The 19,739-nt window shown below is 40.0% G+C and overlaps 1 protein-coding gene across 5 annotated transcripts in view; it reads right to left on the bottom strand.

Annotated features, from left to right (window-relative positions):
• GRID1 (glutamate ionotropic receptor delta type subunit 1) overlaps window positions 1-19,739 on the bottom strand; it is a 785,853-nt gene that overhangs the window by 58,233 nt on the left and 707,881 nt on the right. For all 5 annotated transcript variants that reach the window (XM_087872276.1, XM_087872272.1, XM_087872273.1 and 2 more), the window contains exons 9-11: window positions 9,892-9,993; window positions 6,698-6,895; window positions 2,467-2,791 (exon numbers count right to left, since the gene is read on the bottom strand). In XM_087872276.1, the coding sequence (XP_087728402.1) occupies window positions 2,467-2,791; window positions 6,698-6,895; window positions 9,892-9,993 (625 nt within the window). The remainder of the gene's footprint in view (window positions 1-2,466; window positions 2,792-6,697; window positions 6,896-9,891; window positions 9,994-19,739) is intronic.

Raw genomic sequence — 19,739 nt, 5'->3', positions numbered from 1 at the left:
ACAAATTAAATAAATAAATAGATAGATAAATAAATAAGGTGTAAAAGAAGAACAGATTCTCAGCTTATAGAGCCGTATAGGTATCTGCTTTTCAAAAAGAAATGGCCAATTAGATGAAATTTGCCTGGGCCCACAAGATAATATTATGTGCTTCTTAGAAAGTTTGTTTTATTTTTTTTTTTTACTTTCTTTGCATGATGAACTGTTTCCTCTTACAGTACGTAGGGGATATGGCCCTTTCTCCAGTGAAAGCAGGCATAATATTTAGATTGCAAAACACTCACAGAAGTTAGGATGATCTTACAATGGGTAACATCATATGATCATCCTAAGAACCTAGAAGTAGTCATGCTACTGTCAACCCAGCAGTCTATTTCTCCCAGTGGCCATTCAAATGCTTCTTGGGTGCTTCCAAGAAGGAGATGGAGAGATGTTATTTTCCTGCCATTGTTCCTTACTAGTTGATATTTGGAGGCCTGAATCTTCAAGACCAACAGCCCTTAAGAGACTTGGCTCCCATGAATTGGCCTCATCTTCTTTACCCTGGCTAGGTGACTCAGTGGCTAAGACGCTGAGCTTGTTGATCAGAAAGGTCGGCAGTTCAGCGGGTTGAATCCCTAGTATAGGTCTCCTGTGTGACCAGGGGGTTGGACTAGATGACCTCCAAGGTCCCTTCCAAATCTGATACTGACACCGTTCTTTTAAAGCCATCCAAGGGAGTGCCGATTATCACAGGTTGTGGCAGTGGATTTCACAGCAGAATCATGCAGTTGTCTGTTTCAAACTTTCTTTCAGCTAAATTGGATGGTGCTTGACCTAGACTTTTCCAAGTTCTGTTACATCTTTTTTCAAATATAATGCGGACACAGTATTTCAGATGTAGATATAGCGCAAAGCAACATCTTTCCATTGCTGAATGTTAGTCTGAGGACTGTTTGTAAGTTTGCTCTAACTTCTACTTACATCACTTTTGCATACAGAAGCACCAGTAAGATCAATTTTAATTGGATTTTATTTATTAAATTTATTTGCCGCCCATATTCATATTGAAACAACTCCCAAGCCACACTCCCTCCAACTGGATTTTTTTTCCCCTCAAAAAACTATAGGGAAGCATTAACATCTGATTTCAACAACTTCAAAGGGAACAATCAAAATAGATCCTATATCTGATTGTGGTTCTCCTGATCAACTAGCTCAGGGGGTGTCAAACTCGATTTCATTGAGGGCCGCATCAGGGTTGTGTTTTACCTCAGGAGGGCTGGGGGGGCATGGCCAATGGGGACGTGGCCAGCTCGACATCGCTCATCCATTTTGGCTGTGATAGCCTCCTTCAGCTCTCTGCCAGAGCTCAGGGAGGCTGCATGTGGCCCACCTGGGCTCCAGTTTTGGCAGCAACGGCCTCCTGCAGCCCTATGCCAGCAAAAATGGAGCCCGGGGAGGCCGCATGAGGCCTGCCCAGGCTCCATTTTATACCTCCTGCAGCCCTTTGCCAGTGAAAAAGGAGCTCGGGTGGGCCTCCTGAGCTCTGTTTTTGCTGGCAGAGGCAACGCGGGTCAGTCCTTCGCTTTTTCCAGGGAGGGCCCACAAGCCAGATCGAAGCACCCCGTGGGCTGGCTCCGGCCCCCAGGCCTTGAGTTTGACACCCCTGAATTAGATTGACTTCAGGTATGGAAATTGAGGAGATGCTATATCACAAACTCAGTTGGATTTTACGGGGCTATTCCGATAACCTGGAACTAGGGTTATAAAAACTGATTCAAGATACATTTAAGCATTTCAACCTTATCCTGTGAAAATCCATGAGCACTTAACAACATTTTAAACAAAAAAATTAACAAAAGTTATCAACCACAAAAGACAACGTACTTAAAATGCAAGTGCGTGGCCAAATAACAATGGATTATTTTTTTTTTCCCTGTGGCAGCATCTCCCATCTTGTATGGATTTTTACCAGTCCTTTTTTCTGGTAAACTTGAAAGATCATTGAACTATTGCATGTGCTTCTTTAAAACAAAAGAGAAAAACACCCAGAGCAATAGGAACAACCAACCACTCTTAAGAATGACATAATTTGACAAGTGTGTCAAGACACAGAAGTGTAAAGTGTTTTATGTGCTTTTGAAATCAGCTTCAAAGGCCTACTCGGATGGCCTCACTACCCCATAAATCACAATCTACTCATCAAGCTAGTTGCTTGTCAGGGTTTATTTGTTCCACAGATTAAAAGCCAAGTAGAGAATCACCATCAAAGTGTCCCAAAGGTGTTTTTTTTCCCAAAAGGCAACTGGACTTCTTGGTTTTATCTTTGAAAACATTTCACTTCTCATCCAAGAAGCATTCTTCAATTCAGTTGCTTTTTTTGGGGGAAAAAAAAACTTTTGGGACAACCTTGACCTGGATGATTGAGGAACTCCATAGATATTCAAACATCAATATTCAGAGAGCAACTATGCAAATGAGTACCTTGTTGAACAAAGGCTCCGTACACAATCCAAATGGCGCTGTGAAGCGTGGAGGAAGTGCAGGCTCCAGACTGAGAGGAGTTCTGGGCTCTGACTGCTTGGATTCGGTTCAGCACGAAGATGAGGACACCAACTACCGGGATGGCCGCAGCTATGCAAGTCCACACAGCAAAGTCGAAGGGGGCAAAGAGAGAGAAGATGTTGATTTTCTCCTCTGGTTTCTTGATCAAAATGCCTACGGAATAATCCATGTAGCGCTTGCTGAAGTCGACCACGCTCTCTCGTTCAGGGGTGATGGTGATGGCGGAGATGGCCAGGTCAGCTCTCTGTGAAGACAAGAGAAGGAGCGGTGAAACCCCCTTGCTGGGTTCTGACCTAGGCTTCCCCAGCAGCACGAAGCCGAGTCCTCGTCCTGATAAACTCCTTTTATTTAATTGACAGTGAATTCCTATCCAGCAAAGTCTTTCCTCTCCCACGGTCTTTCAAGATAGTTCACAATTACCGACCTTTATCAGGCTTGGAGAGAGGCCAGGCCGATATTTTTCAGACTCCACACTGTAACAGACAATACTCGGCAAGAATGCAGGAACAGATCAGTGGTGGGTTTCGCTTATCTTTGCTACTGGTTCGTTTGCATGCACAGAGCATATTTGATGATGTCCAAATGGAGGTGGTGGAGCCTCCCGCCACCGCTGCTACCAGTTCACCTGAACGGGGGTGAACCAGTAGCAACCCACCACTAGAACAGATCTTCACCCAAATGAACTAATTGTCTTCTGCAAACTCCCCTCCCCTTCGCTCCTCTTTATTCCCTATGGGAGGGGCCATTCACCATCCACCTGTGGCTTTACTCCTGAGTCGACCCTTGTTCTATAGCTGTTCCCTTCGTCTGACAACTCTGTGCATGTGCACACTGGGAACAGGATCCAGCTGTTCTTCTGCCCCACTGATGTCAGACTCCAAAGGCTGCTGACATCTGCTGCTGGCAACTGTCAGATGGCCCTGGCCCCATCTCTGCCTCCGATGCAGAGCCTTTGTCAGAGCCTTCCCCAGATTCCAGGGCTGGCCCATGTTTCTCCCCAACCTCCTCACTGTCTGAATCTGCTGCCAGATCCGCTGGCCATTGGCAGGCCACAACATGCTGGTTAACTCAGCCACGTCAGGGAAGCAGAAGAAGGATTCTGCTGCAAAGTATACTGGGACAATGTCTACCTCCAGCAACCATCAGGCTTTGCTTCAAGAATTTATGGCATGGTGTGGCATGAACATAGCTTATTCTGTCAAAACCTTTGGACACTTAGACATGACGAAAAGGCCTCCCGTGGGTCTGTCTACCTTCCTACCAGTGGAATGAAGAAATCTGCTACAAGGAACAGTGTGATGGGGAAATAAAAGAAGGGAGCTCCTCTGAAGTCACATATTCCCTCTGGAAGGTTCAACTTGTCTAGCAGACAGAAGGATGAGGTTGTAATTGTTGCTAGTTTCTCAGTGGACAAGAAACAGGTAGCATAGGAGATAATGCCACTTGTCAGCCAAATCATACAAGTATTGCAATACAAGGAAGAGCGGGGTACTCTCCAAAGCACCTGAAGGTAGGACAAGATGCAATGGATGGAAACTAATCAAGGAAAGAAGCAACCTAGAACTAAGGAGAAATTTCCTGACAGTTAGAACAATTAATCAGTGGAACAACTTGCCTCCAGAAGTTGTGAATGCTCCAACACTGGAAGCTTTTAAGAAGATGTTGGACAACCATTTGTCTGAAATGGTGTAGGGCTTCCTGCTTGAGCAGGAAGTTGGACTAGAAGACCTCCAGAGCACCTTCCAATGCTGCTGTTTTGTTATTTTCTGTTATGTTAGCGGTTAGTCATTCCTGCTTCCCTATTTGCTATGTTCTTCTAAAATTGGCCTGGTGCAATTCCAAACTTGGAAGACTTGTTTCAGAAATGCGACAAGCTCCGTAATGTAGGAAGCAAAAATAATTTCTGACCTTCTTTTCTTTTCTTTTTTTCATTCTGAGATGAAAGGGCTTAGCTATTAAAAGCCAATCAAATAATGCAGCCCAATTGCCAAAGCAATTCTCAGATTGTATTTTTAAGATTGCTTGTTTGAATGCTGTGCCACTAAAAATAACTTCCTCGTGCAAAAAAAAAAAAAAAAAAAAAAAACAGCACATGAGGCAGAAGATTAATTTAAAACGCTTCTCTCTATTACGGTCATTTTTCGAGTAAGTGGCACGGAAGAGGTTTTAAGGAAAAACTTAAATTTCCACTCTCAGCCTGAATGGGAAAATACACCCCAAGGTTTCCTAATATTGAAATAACTTTACATGCAAAACTTCTATTATATATGGACATTGACATTTAAACAGTTCAGGAGGAAAGCCTCCAGAGCCTGGGGAGGGCAAAAACGTCCCTCTGCTGTGGTGCAGGAGGTTGACTAGGCCACACCCACCATGGCCACGCCCACCCAGCCTACCTGGACAGAGAACTCCTTGCTAAAATTTTTGAAGCCCACCTCTGGGCACCTCCCTCCCCTTCCAATATGCATACAGAATTTATTATATGTGAGATGTGCTCCTAGGAGAACATTTTAATGTGTTAGGTGCCCGCTGAGCCACCGGAGTTTGTAAAAAAATATTTCTCTGAGTAAGAAACCTTCAGAAGACACATAGGCAGATTTGCAACGGCCTTGAAAGGGGCAGAAAAATATGAATATTTCATCATAGTAGAGTGATCATTAACTGTTTTCTGATCGTGTGTTTTGGTTTCACATTTGCATGCTAAACTTTTTTTCATATAGAAATACTGGATAATAGGAGAGCATTGTATAGTCGGTAAGCAAACGATTTGGGAACGATCACATTACTGAATATCAATGTCTATAGTTAGGTTTTATTATTGGCAGAGAACTGTAGAACATTTGCTTCTATTGCTATGACGATGTTCAGCCTTCTCACAAATGAACCATTTGCAACAAAATATACTCTGGTATCTGTATTCTTTAAGATTTCTTTGCTGGAATGTCTTCTGCCTTATTTTAGTAGCACATACTTACGAGTCAATGCCACTCACTCAGACTCAAATGTGACTCAATCACTTTGTGATTTGTTTTCTATATTTTTCAAGCCTGTTTTTTAAAAATAAACAAACAATATTTTCTTCCTTGAAAGCTATTCAACTGATCACTATAAAATAGTATTACAGGTGGGGGGGGCCTTAAATGAAAGATAGTTTTCAACAAAATGGAATGGTTTTTTTCATAAGTAAACCACATCAGAAAATGCTCCATTAGCTAGCTATACACAGTTCATCTATGGCCACTAAACATTTCCTAAAACCTAAATATTACCTAAATATTCTTAGGTGAAAGACTTTATGCTAAATATAATGCGTGGAAAATTTCCCAGAGATGAGGAGTAGATAGATTTCTAAAATTAACGGATAGGAAAAAGTAACTAAACTGTGGAATTTGTGCATAATATAATACCAGAAAAAATTGTTTGATCATAGGACTTTTTTGTATCTTCATTTCTAGTGAATGAAAAAACAATTGCTACCAACCTGCCTTCCATTAAAGACCTGTACACTGCACGAGTCAAAAAGAGGGCTGTGAAAATATTTACAGACCCCTCACATCCTGGACATAAACTGTTTCACCTCCTACCCTCAAAACGATGCTATAGAGCACTGCATACCAGAACAACTAGACACAAGAGCAATTTTCCCCCGAATGCCATCAGTCTACTAAACAAATAATTCACTCAACACTGTCAAACTATTTACTAAGTCTACACTACTATTAATCTTCTCATCATTCCCAGCACCCATCTCCTTCCATTTATGACTATACGACTGTAACTTTGTTGCTGGTATCCTTACGATTTATATTGACATTGTTCCTGATCGCTTATTTGTACCCTATGACTATCATTAAGTGTTGTACCTTACGATTCTTTATGAACGTATCTTTTCTTTTATGTACACTGAGAGCGTATGCACCAAAGACAAATTCCTTGTGTGTCCAATCACATTTGGCCAATTTTTTTTAAAAAATTCTATTGTATCGATATTAGTAACCCTGAGTTCTAGTGACCACTTCTTTAACGTTCACTGTTAATGAGGAATGTCTTATTTTTGGACAGGAAAGACAGTTCAATGTAAAGGGAAAAATGGGTTTTTTTTTTTAATCCTCCCCTAAAAGAAACAGAATCCAGATATTATGGGGCATACCTTGTTAATCAGTTCACCAATCATGCCATTCCAGGAGCTGTTATGGAGCTGTTGTCCATATTTTCCATCAGGAGACTGATAGATCTCATACTTGAAGCCCAAATTCTTGGAAAGGGCATCCAGGACATCAATGGAGAAGCCCTTATAACGTTTTGGTTGCCCAAGGATATTCTCAGCCACCATAACAAACGGTTCTTCCTGAGAACAAAGCAAGACTGATCTTTAAAGGAGACTTACAACACTACAAAGCAAAAATAGCTTGACTCACAGTTTTGATGGCACCTCAACAAGCTGTGTTGCCAGGTCTGGACAATTGAAGCTTCATGTTTTGTCTTTGGTTTTTTCTCAAGAATACAATAATTGTGAATGAAGAGGGAGATACCCTCCAGTTATTGCTAATCCAGGGGTGAAGCTTAAAGTGGCTAAACCTAACGCATGTTTAACTTAATAATGGTGGTTACAAGAACAGAGAGAGTCTCACAATAAAGTGTTGCTTTCAAAATGAATCAGAGAAAGGTGCTCATTTGTCAAACCGTTGATTTTATTGTCAGTGCAAACTCCACCCATTGGTAGTGACATCACCTTTGGATGGGCCAGTTCACCTTCTGACTGGAGAGAGATATGATCATGACCTTGGACAATTTGAGAGGGAAAAGAGGATAAATGATGCAGGAGAGCCTACACTAAAAAAAATCTCGGGGGGAGCTCCTAAATTAGCTTAAACTATGATGTCAAGGGAGATCCAAAACCAAGAGAAGCACAGGAGAGAAGCTGTAGCTAGACAGGAAGGAAGCTTGCATCTCTCACACTGCTGACACACACCTGCTGTTGTATTTGACATAACAAGTAGACAATCAGTGGAACTATACAATTCTGACAAAGAAGGAAAACATATTGAGTTTGCAGTGGTGTTCAACAGTTATTTCTATGCTAGGCATAGTAGACACAACTATAGATGTTTAAAAACAGAAGACATGAGCAAGACACTTCTATCTAAGTTCTTCTGAGAACATCATGAGCAACATCAATTGCTCACATACAGTATCTTTCAACAAATGTCCACTTTTGATTACTGGAGTCTTTCTTCATTTCTGGAACACCTGTGACTAGGAGGAAACCGAATCTGATTCTGTCATTAACCACACTCAAGAATTCTGAGTGTCTAATTTCCCAGATGGGAAGCAAAATTATTTGAGGTCCAGTTTTGGGGATCAGATAAATTCATGGACTGTAGAGTAGCTTTGCTTTACAGGCAAACTGCACAGGTAGGCTGACATACGAATGAAAATTTTGCAATAAAATGATAAAAAGGCATAGATGCCTTTTTCTTTTTTTTCTTTTTTTTGACAGCTTGGCGTCTCCTCCCTCTCAACAATTTTTTTTCTTGAGAAATTTTGAGGATCCTCTAGGAAAAGATGAAGCTAATTCAACCACAACATTAGTAGGGAATGTACACCACTGATGATTCTTTGCTCTTTCTACTCAAGGACTCCATCACTAGATTAAAGGTGGACATTTGAGTTTTTAGTGCAGTTCTTCCTCTATTTTGATTAGCGTCCAGAAACTGGACAAAACACAAGAGAAATATCAGGAGATTTGATGAGGTATTGGAAATTCAGAAACAGACTCCCCACGAAAATCTGGGGAGAGAAAACAAGCTCTGCATACATTTCTCTCATCTTTATATAGAAATTTTTAATACGAATTTTATACCATAGTTATGCTAATGTTGATTTATAATTATTATAATAGTGTCTTAATCATTGTGCTGAGGTTAAAGTCAGCAGGATTGACTAAAGAAGACACTATTTTAATACCAGGTTTATAATTTGAAAAGTGTAATATTCACATGAATCAGCCTAAGTTCCATCTGCCATTGTCAAACGAGCGAGAAGAAAACTTGCTTGCAGTTGAATGTAATGCCACAGACCTCCTGCCATAACTGAAGGGGTCAGATGTTTGCTTAAGTGGGGAGGGGGGGAAATTTCACTGCACAACACAAAGGACAGAATAAAAGCCCTTCTCCATTTCATTTATGGAATCCCACTCAAAGGAGAATTAAATCTTACTTCAAAGCAACATGTCTGAAGGCCTTAAGGCCATGATGGCGAACCTATGGCACACGTGAGAGAGGTGGCACGCACCTCTGTAGGCATGTCACCCCAGTTCAGCTCTGCCACGCATGCGTGCATGCCTCCTGCTAGCCAGCTGGTCTTTTGGTCTCTACTGTGCATGTGGGGGGGGGGGCTTGTGCCGGGGGCATTGCATTTTGGGGATTCTTGCGTACATGCGCGCTTTGGGCACTTGGTCAGGAAAAGGTTAATCATCACTGCCTTAAGGGGTAAAAGAGAGACAAACTTTATCCATGAGTCAGGTAGGTAGTCATCAGCCTGTGGTCTCCAAGATGGAAAAGTCACTAATTGGACATATTCAGAAGATATTCAAGAAATGCTGGGAAACTCCTGCAGAGGATGAGCATCTGTTGAAATTATTTCTTAGCCCTACTCTAACTACAAGGGCTAATACTGCATTTGCATTCACTCTTCCTGCTGTCACATCTCTTGAGGTCTTACGACCAGCAGTTCCTGAGGGAAAATGAATGCAAAGAAAGAACGCCCATGCCAAATCACCAGCCACTGATGGGGTCATTGGTGATCAAAGATAAAATGCTTCTCTCGTTTCTTCATAATGTTTATTTTTTGCTCTACCGGTTTCTTTTCTTTTCTTTTTTTTGATTTATATGCCGCCCTTCTCCGGAGACTCAGGGTGGCTTACAATGCGCTAAGCAATAGCCTTCATCCTTTTGTATATTTATACAAAGTCAGCTTATTGCCCCCACAACTGGGTCCTCAATTTACCTACCTTAGAAAGGATGGAAGGCTGAGTCAACCTTGAGCCTGGGGAGATTTGAACTAGTTTTAAAATTGTAACTTTCTCTAGACATCTTGGAATAAGAGTGAAATGTAAACCTAGCAATAAATATGTGATATAGACATATGCTGCACGCAACTATTGCAAGATCTTGTTTTACTCAAGGTGTTACTTTCTTGAGTCTCACTGTGGGGAAAAAACGCAACACATCATTCTACAAATGACAACAGATAATCAAATTCTTTAAAAAATTTTTTTTAAAAAAGATACTAGCAAGTATAATTTTTGGACATTTTACTTCCTCCGTTCAAACATGGTCATACCAAGACAGTCACCACTTTCAGTGTTAATCCCTGTAGGTCGCTGCCCAAACGCCGTTCTTGCAAGCTCCCGTTCAGCCCCTTCTTGGAGTCCCACGTTGCCAACTGCAAATGGAAATAAAACTGGAATGAGGGGAAAGTATCTATTTCTCTAAAGTATCTCTGTGGTATACAAAACAGGTACAAAAAAAGGAGCAGGCCAGAGAATTAAAGAACATTCTAGAAATCTTACCATGTTTTCCTGAAAATAAGACCTCCCCCAAAAAGAAGCCCTTCCCAAAAATAAGCCCTTCGCAAAAATAAGCCCTCCCCGAAAATATTTCAACGCATGTGCAGCCAATCCCTGCCATTTCCTCTGGTTAGGGTTAGGGAGACAGAGCTGGAAATCAGGTAAGATGGCAAAAGGAACCCCGTCTTGCTCCACACGCCCCAAAATAATAAGACCTTCCTGAAAATAAGGCCAAGCGCTTATTTCAGGGGTCAAAAAATATAAGACAGGGTCTTATTTTCGGGGAAACACAGTAGAACCAGAATTAAAAACTTTGAGCTCTGACTTGGTGACTCATTTTATAAGTGACTGAGTAATGAAGAAACACAGAAAATGTGATGTTGTTTTTTTTCACTCAGATTATATATCAATAGAACTTTTTTCGTTCTACTATGTCCCTACTGATGTTATTAACAATGAGTTCCACTGACCAGTTCTTAACTGCAATTGTTAATTGGAAATTTATATTGTTAGAACAGGAAGACAGTTCAATTCAGATTACATTTCAACAGGACCCACCTGAGTTTCTGATAAATATTTTGTGCCCACAATATGCAAAATTGTTCCAATTCCAAAAGGTGCATGATGCATTTCCATGTAGTTTTGTAGCCAGGAGAAAAGTGATATTAGAAGTGCCTTGCGGTCTTCTACCCCTACATTAACCAGATGTTGCTGGGCTTAGCTAACCTAGAAATCAGCCAAGATTGACCAGGAGTTGCATCTACAGTAGTAATGCCATTATCAGACAACTGAAGCTTTCTTCTTAGCAGTCAAATGAAGTTTTCCTGATAATTGCAGACACATAGTGTTCTGAGCTAGGCTCCCTTAAAAAGCAAGAAGCAGAGTCTTGGTCCTGGCAAAACCTCTTTTATTTACACGACTGTGAATTCCTTTCATTCACAGTCAGCAAGCCCTGTCCAAACAGTTTTTCAAAGGAATATTTATCAACACAGACCTTATCTCGCTTGGCAAGCTGCCACGTAACTAGTTTCCAAACGCAGTACAAGGAAAAACTTGGCACAGAGTTTCTCAGAGACATGGAATGAATGAATTCTTTCCTGCAAAAGCCCACTCCCCGTTCTCTCCTCTTTTGTTTCCTATGGGAGGGACCAATCACCTCCAAGGTGTGGCTTTACTCCCAAGTTGACCCTGCTTTCTTAGTTGTTCTTGTCTTTTGGCAGCTCTGCGCATGCGGACACTGGGACCAGGCTCCAGCTGTTCCTCTGCCTCACTGCTATCTAGCTCCCTCTCTGCCTCCGATGCAGAGCCCTCGTCCGAGCTTTCACCAGCCCCCAGGACTGGTCTATATTCCTCCCCAACCTCCTCACTGTCCGACTCTGCTGCTAGCTCCTCTGGCTGCCGGCAGGCCACAACACATAGCTAACTTCTTCTGGAATGTTTTTTCAACTTCCCAGTTTATTGCAGCACCATGCTATTCCATGGTGATCTACAGAAGTCCCCAGCTTAGCTTTTGAGCCAAGATAGTCAGCGAGGCACTGTTTACCTGCAATTTTAAGTGGTTAAAACACATAAAAGCATTGTACTCCTTTCTATTTACAGTATCAGAAATACCACTGTGAAATACTATTTGCTAGTGATCACATTCAAGTGCATCTCTCAAGCACTTCTTACTGACAGGGCTCCATTTCCTTATTTTTGTTCCCATAAAAAATGCATTTGTTCATTTTAAGGCAGTGCCTCATTACTCCATCAAAACTGATTGGAAACCTCGGTCGCATTCATCCGGGTTCACACTCCCAAGGTGATGCTGGTTTACTGCAACGCAAATTATAGAATCAAAGAATTGAAAGGGAAATAAATTGAAAACCATAACTATATCACCCAAGGGAAATTTTGATACAGGAATAGAATTGTACAGTAGGAAAGACCATGAAATATAATGCCTCACTGTGGAATATGACCCACAGGATTACCTTCATTTCTGTGGGCACAGGATAAAAGAAAGAGAGAGGGAAAGGGAAAAAAGGTAATATGTTGAACTAACTTCATAAATTAAGACTAGCAAGAGTATTAAGAGCCTTGTGCAATGAACCTGAATTTAGGATTAGGATGGAAGTGTATTCTGTTTTTACCAGGTCTGGACTGGAATTAGTCCTATTTTGTCCTCATATTTTACATATGACTATATTTGATCTTTTTTTTTTTTTGACACTTAAGACTTTTGAAATTAAAACCAGAATCAGTGACAGGCCCCAAGAACTGAGAAAGACATGTGGAATTACTTCTGAGCAGTTTCCTTGATTGCTCCTTCCCTATAAACAGAAATCTTGCCAAACTGAAGCAGCTATTTTGCATCACTATAGATATAGTCTGAGAACTGCTAGGGAGAAGCATCTTAACCCGCTTTCTCCTGACCAGGCTACCTAAGCCAGGGGTGTCCAACCTTTAATACCTGTGGACTTCAATTCCCAGAATACTAGCTGGGGAATTCTGGGAGTTGAAGTCCCCAACTCTTAAAGGTGTCAAGATCTAACTCCCCTGATCTAAGCTTTGCTGCATCTTTGTCCTCTGCAACGCGGCCCTTCCCTCTCCTCCTAGGAATCCAGACTACATTCCACCACAGTCCATCATAGCAATCCCAAATTATTCAGCTTTTTTTAGTTCGTATAATTTAGTGTCAGGGTTGGATCACACCTGGATCTTATCTTCCAGACAGTGTAGAATACTCAGTTCCGTGCAATGTGGAATTCAACTATAAGACAGATACATTTCAGACAATTGAATCTCACTAAGTCCCCCTGAATGGCAGATTTTACTTAAGGTGCTACATATTAAGCCAATCATATGACATGTATGCAGAAACAGGGAAAAGTCTGTGCCCCATAAGTTTCATGGGTTGCCGGAGAAGACTCTGGAGAGTCCCTTGGACTGCAAGGAGATCAAATCAGAAATCAACCCTGATTGTTCTTTGGAAGGACAGATCCTGAAGCTGAAGCTCAAATATTTTGGCCACCAAATGAGAAGAGAGGACTCCTTGGAGAAGACCCTGATGTTGGGAAAGATGGAAGGTGAAAGGAGAAGGGGACAGCAGAGGATAAGAGGGTTAGATGGTCTCATTGATGCAATGAATGTGAATTTGGGCAAACTCTGGGAGATAGTGGAGGATGGGGAGGAGCTGATGTGCTGTGGTCCATGGGATCATGAAGAATTGGACATCCCTTACAACTGAACAACAACAATAGAAGACTCGTACCACAGTAATGATTCTTAGCTAACACAATGAAAGCAGGATTTGTGATTATACAATTATACTCCACTAGCTGGTCTCAAAGAAACACAGAAGCCTATTCTTCAGACTATTTTCTTCCCCATCATAGGCCGCTCCCAGCTTTCTTACTCGCATGCAATCTATATCCAAATAAAATGTTATAGTCTTCACTTTTCTGAGAACTTTTTATTCTATGAGGCAAAAATAATAACTTTCAGCATCTGCCATATGCTTCTTTATCCTTCAATGCATCGTCCTAAAATTTGAACACATCTTCCTAAAAATAATAAGAGCATGATGCATATGAAGGCACGACACCAGCTGTGATTTCACATAGTGGTGTACATAATTATTATTATATATATACAACAACGTGGAATCACAGCTGCCAGTTCTTTAGCTGGTGTTGGTCTTCATTTGCATCATCAGTCAATTGCAAAAATCAGCCTTCCTTGGAACAGTTTACATCTTGTAATGAGTGCTTTAACACCATCAAACAATAGACAGATGTTGATCTGTCTATCCCAGGTCATTGAGAAGGACTGGATAGGTGGATAAAAATGCTGAATCCAGTCTAAGTGTGCGATGAACCATAATAATAATACATATTAATTAATTAATCAAAAATTAAAATCTTCACTGTGAGATTTGCAAGTACAAACTGATAATTGCCACATCAATTATCTTAACTATGGATAATTGCTGTGGAAATACCAAGGGGTAGTAGAACAGGAGACAAAGAATTGAAGAAAATCAGAAAGTATCAAGATCTAAAAATCAAAGTGGAAAGATTGTGGCATAAATTGGCCATGATGGTCCCGGTGTGGACTTACTGGGAACCATACCCAAAAAAACCTTGGATGGCACTTAGAAAATCTAAGCACTGACAACATTTCCATCCAGTCTCAACATCTGGCTCACTGTGCAACCAACCACATAATGTGTAGTTGGAAAAAACTCTTGCCTCTTACCTCTAAAGAAAAAGAAAACTGACTTTCCTCCCTGAAGATCTCCAGCAGGGAACAGGAGTCTATTAGGAGTGCTCTTCATATAAATCCTTCATCTTATGATCAGCAAGGAGGAAGGTATAAATAAACCATATATCACAGAAAACACCGCCAGTCTCCTGTGACCTCCTTCAAGGAGACTGAACTACAGGGAACAATGGGCACCTCTAAAATGTTTTACGGTTTGGATGTTCAATTCAATATAAATTCATCAAGTAGTACCTTCTGTATTAGCTGTTTCATTTATCAGGGGGTTTACACACCACAAGCTGTAAGATCCAGTTTAAAAAAAAAAATCCTGTAGCCAGTTTCAGCCAGCAGGAACTTTGAGATTGGAAGAGGAAAAACATCTGCTTTAAACTCTTACTCTTCTTCTGCTACTCTATTTCTTTTTTGTCCATGTGATGCATGGTTTATTTAGTACATTTGCATAAGTGCACCTTTTTGGAGGTAAGTCTCACAGTGGGGTTTCTGAGCAGCCCTGATTGAACTGTGTTTTTCAGTCCATAAGCTGCCTGTTCCTGTACAGTGATCGTGAAATAGGGTTAAGTACTTTCTTAAACTAATCAGTGTGGGTAAGAGTATGAGAAGGAGGGAGGGGGGATTTAAGGAAGAGAGAAGCATTGATGGGTTCAGAGTAATCCATATGATTACAAAAATTCACAAACATCTTGGGAGAAACCGGAAACATCGTGGTGAGATCAGCTGGAAAAATTGCAGGCCCTGACAAGCTCCGCGAAAATACAGCCGGACAAACCACTGTTTGGGGGGGGGGGTGTCTTTGGACTAGAACTGTCCTGTAGGGAAGGTGAAGAAGGAGAAGCACCTTTGACGACTAAGAGGAACAGTCAAGTTTCTCAAAAGGTCAGAGGCAGTTTTTTGAACTGGCGGCAGGGATGGCGGCCATTAAAAAATGACTGCTCTGAAGCTGGGGCAACTGGAATAAGACTTTTGTGCAGGAGCAGTGTTTGAACAGAGTGCTGGTACCGGTTGAGTGATTGGCCAACTCACAGGTAAAAAAGGAATTTTTTTAAAAAAAATGTAAAGGTGTCCCAGAGTGAAAATGAGCGGCTAATTGGCATTAAAATTGGAATTTTAATGGAGGGAGAAGAACAAAGAGAAAGTTAAAGTACCAAAGCCCAAGAAAGAAAACTTTATAACTTGATTTAAAATTGGATTTGGAGAAATTAAAATTAATACAAGAAAAAGAAACCCGAGGGAAAGTACTATTTATGAGGATTTGAAATATCTTTGACAGTTTTGACACTTGAAGGAAAAACAAAGAGGAGGTTAAAATATCAAAGTCCAAGAAAGGAAATTTTATAATTGGACTTAAAACTGAATTTGGAGAAACTAAAAATAATAAAAGGAAAAGAAATCCGAGAGAAATATTTTCTATGCGGATTTAAAATACTTTTGTAAACTTGACACTTTGTTGTTCTGAGAACATTGTGGATTGGAGTGAGACATCTGCTGGTGGAAAGAAAGCACTACAAGACTGGCCCGAAAATTGAAGAAAATAATAGCAGTGACCTTGATTACTAAAAGCAACTGTGAGAATTTTTAAGGAGTATTTGTTTTTTTTAAAAAAAATTGCTTGGTCTTGACTCTCAATGGAGGTGGACTGTTGTGAAGCCAATTACATATCCAGATTTATTACTGCTGTTATTGGTCTGAGAAAAAAATCCAGATCTTCTCCATGGTGCCATAATAATGTGTCTTGTCATTCCCAAGATGAAAAAAACAAGTCCATTCAGTCTTTCCCTCCAACCACATTACCTATTGCCCCCTTTTCCTTTTCTCACAAAAACATCTTGGGATTCAGAAGCTCTTACATTTAATGTTATTTTTTCCTCCTTCTTTAGTTAGGAATCTTTCCTAACTCAAAAAAAACCCAAGGGCCCAGTTGTTCCAAACAATTTTATTCCAAAAACTGGGACTTTGCAAAGGAGTGCTGGAACTCAGCAAGCTTAAGTTAAATTCTCCATTATGTTTCATTCAAAAGCAAGAAAAGAACTGTTTGCTTCTTGCATTCAAAAATGTCTTCATAAATGAAATCTGAAGAGGAGGAATTTTTTTTCAAAGGCATTTGAATTGTTTCCCTTTATTTCATACCAGCCAGCAAACAAAACCAAACAAGGCCAAAAAAGAATAAATAAATAAAATTGTGGGCTGAGAAACATTGTACAGTTTGTTCAAAACTGCAGATAAGGTTAATAAGTAAAATAAGAAATAAAACCTTTTATATTTTTGAGAAATTTGAGCCATTCCATTTCTTCATAAATTTGTTGACTTTCTAGCAAACCGTGTGTGGCTTGTAGGATCAATGAATTTGCAAGCAGATAGACCTGTTTTTGACAACTGGTCTGTCAAGATCACTGCCTGAAAAACTAATTTCTGGCTTGGTTAAATGAAATGAGAATGTCCTGTGGCAATTCAATAAGATTGCTATAGTTTTTGTTTTTCTTTTCTGTTTTTCAATATTAGCTATCCCTTTTCCCCAAGATTTGTGAAGCCAGATATAACTTCTAAATTGAATGATGACAAACTACTGCCCTTGCCAATGGTAGATTGCAGTTCATAAACAGCCATTATTCAGAAAATATAGTTGCCAGAAGATAGCAGTATTTATTCTTTACTCCATCATTCTGGAATGGAAACTTTTAAAATTCTGAGATTATAATCCCAATTGTTTTCTGAATGCACTGTTTAGTTTTGTGTTATTTTATTGATTGTATTTTAATTGCTCAATGACCAAAATACAGCTTGGTCAGTCTTTCTATTATTTTATACATTGTTCTGAATTCTATCTCTCTCTCTATCTCTCTATCTCTCTATCTCTCTATCTATCTATCTATCTATCTATCTATTGCATCTCATATTTTTTTCTTATGGTTGAGTGTTTTTAGTCTGTGATGGAGATTTTAATTGTAGTTATTGTGTACACTACCAAGAGTCACATTTTTGTGAGGTAGCCAAGTATATAAATATGCTAAATAAATGAATGACATTTGATCATACGGGAACTTTATATTATTTCTAGAGATTTCTAGCAGTTCCTAAAAGGCGTATCAAAACATATGATGGGAAAAAGACAGGTGAAAACAGTGTCTGGGTCAAAGTGAGAATTACATATGCTGGAAAAGCCATTTCAGCAAGACACAGTGAAGATTGAAATCTGTATTTCTATTCCACTGTCTGAGCTCAGCTACTGAACTGTATGAGAAAAAAACACATCCTGAAGTAGAACCAATTTTCTACATTTTTAACAGAAACAAGCAACACAGATTATGCACTGGTACGGAATCCTTTGAAGTTATCCAGGTTTAGTTTTCCATGGAGGAGGGAAAAGTTAATAATATTAAAAACAGAAGGTTTAATATCTTATCAGATTTATCAGTGTTTCTTTCTATTCATTCACATCAAGGATGCCTGAAATATGTCAATGTATGGTGTGTGCCAACTTTTCGGTGCCACATACACACCAGTGGTGAGTTTCACTTACCTTTGCTACCGGTTCGCTCTTGCACGCACACTCACTTTGCTCGTGCACATGCCACTTCTGTGCATGTTCAGGAGCTTCGGTGCATGCGCAGAGCGTATTTGATGATGGTTGGGTGGGTGGGTGGAGCCGAACAGGGACGAACTGGTAGCAACTCACCACTGATACACACCTGATGTCAGCACTCCTTCATAAGAAGGAGAAGCGAAGGCGTCTGGAAAGGGACTGCTGACTTTTCACCTACTTATTTTCCCTGGAGATAATGTTTCCGAGGAGAGGAGATGGGAGGGGGGAATTCCTTTGAGTTGGAGTAGATTAGGGGTAGAATGACTTGGAAGATGGCCAATGAGCGCAGGGGAGTGGGGAACGGAAAGGGAGGGTTTTGGGGCTGGACGACAGTGTTGGCTTTGTATGGAGTCATGTTAGGATGTTGTGCTCAATAAAAAGGAGTTTTTTCTGCAAAGATTCTGTTTGAAATGTATTTTATTCGAGACGACCACGAAACTTGACACCTGCATTCACAAAGTGGGTAGAGCCGAGAACTAAACTGGGCCAGGTTTTGGAGGTTTTTAAGTCATGAAATACATGCCTTCAGGCTCTGAAAGAGCTAAAACTCCCATTTTGCTCTGCATTCACTCAAGATCCACTCAAGCTCCAAATTACCAAAATAACCTTACACAACTAATTTTAATTGCTCCCACTTTGTGGGATTAGAGGAGGCATGGGCGGGAGATCATCAAGAATACTGAAGACCATACTTTTTCATGCCCGTATTGTTCATGATTCAGATTAAGAAAGAGGCCAATTAGATTAAATATTTAAAATAGGTTTAAACAATACATTCTCTTAATAAGCTTTTGTTGCTACTGCTGAATAGGCTTCCTTCTTGAATATACCAGAACTCATTAATGGAAATTTCTCTGTAATTGAAACACAAATAATGTGAGGGAAACAATCTAACTGACTTCACTAATTCCTACATTTGTGAAGTGATTCATAAATTGCAACAGATTGCAACATGCATGGCTAGTAGCTGATTTAATCTCTTCCTTCCTTCCTTCCTTCCTTCCTTCCTTCCTTCCTTCCTTCCTTCCTTCCTTCCTTCCTTCCTTCCTAACTACTTACCTCTGTCCTTTAATTCTTATAAATAGAATTTCAGCATTTTGAAGACTGTCTGATGATTGAATATAACCCTATTATATTATAAAGGAAAGGTAATTATTCATACATGGAGAAGAGTAACTATGGTTAGTTACTCCAAATGAAAGAAAAATATATGAAAAATAGCAAAAATAAAAATAAAACGAAAGGACATGTTTAATAGTTAATAGCCACCAGAAGAAATGAAGAAAAATGATACATTGTGGCAGAAGTATTAATTTTCCATCTTTTGTTAAGATGACACAATTATCTTTTAATATATTTAATTCGGGGGCAGAGAATGTATTTTGAGGTAGCGTTATCCTTCCAAATTAAATATATGAATACATTCAGGGTAAGAAGAAAAACCAGGCCTAGAAAATTGAGGGCAAACAATTAGTCTCCTTCAAGACTGAATGATATGTAATATCAGAGCTTCATCTTCTAATTATCTTCAGAATAAGAAAGATTCTGAAACATATCGAGGAGGAATCTAGGTTTTCCCAATAAATTGTTCACAAAAATTAGTGGCTGTTTTTAATGTAACAGGCTCTAAAACTCGTTTTTCAGGTTGGTGAGGTAAATGAGTGTTGAGTTTAATTGGTCCTTTGGAAACAGAATCATAGTTTAAAAAGGAGCTACACGAGATAAAGAGATACCAACAAATCCACACTGATAATAAAAGAGTACAGGTAGTCCTTGAAT

The sequence above is a fragment of the Pantherophis guttatus genome, chromosome 6 (assembly GCF_059756535.1).
Source record: "Pantherophis guttatus breed Tessera chromosome 6, ASM5975653v1, whole genome shotgun sequence".
Lineage (NCBI taxonomy): Eukaryota > Metazoa > Chordata > Lepidosauria > Squamata > Colubridae > Pantherophis > Pantherophis guttatus.
The sequence above is the reverse complement of the archived record's forward strand: the minus strand, read 5'-3'. Positions and strand labels throughout refer to the sequence as shown.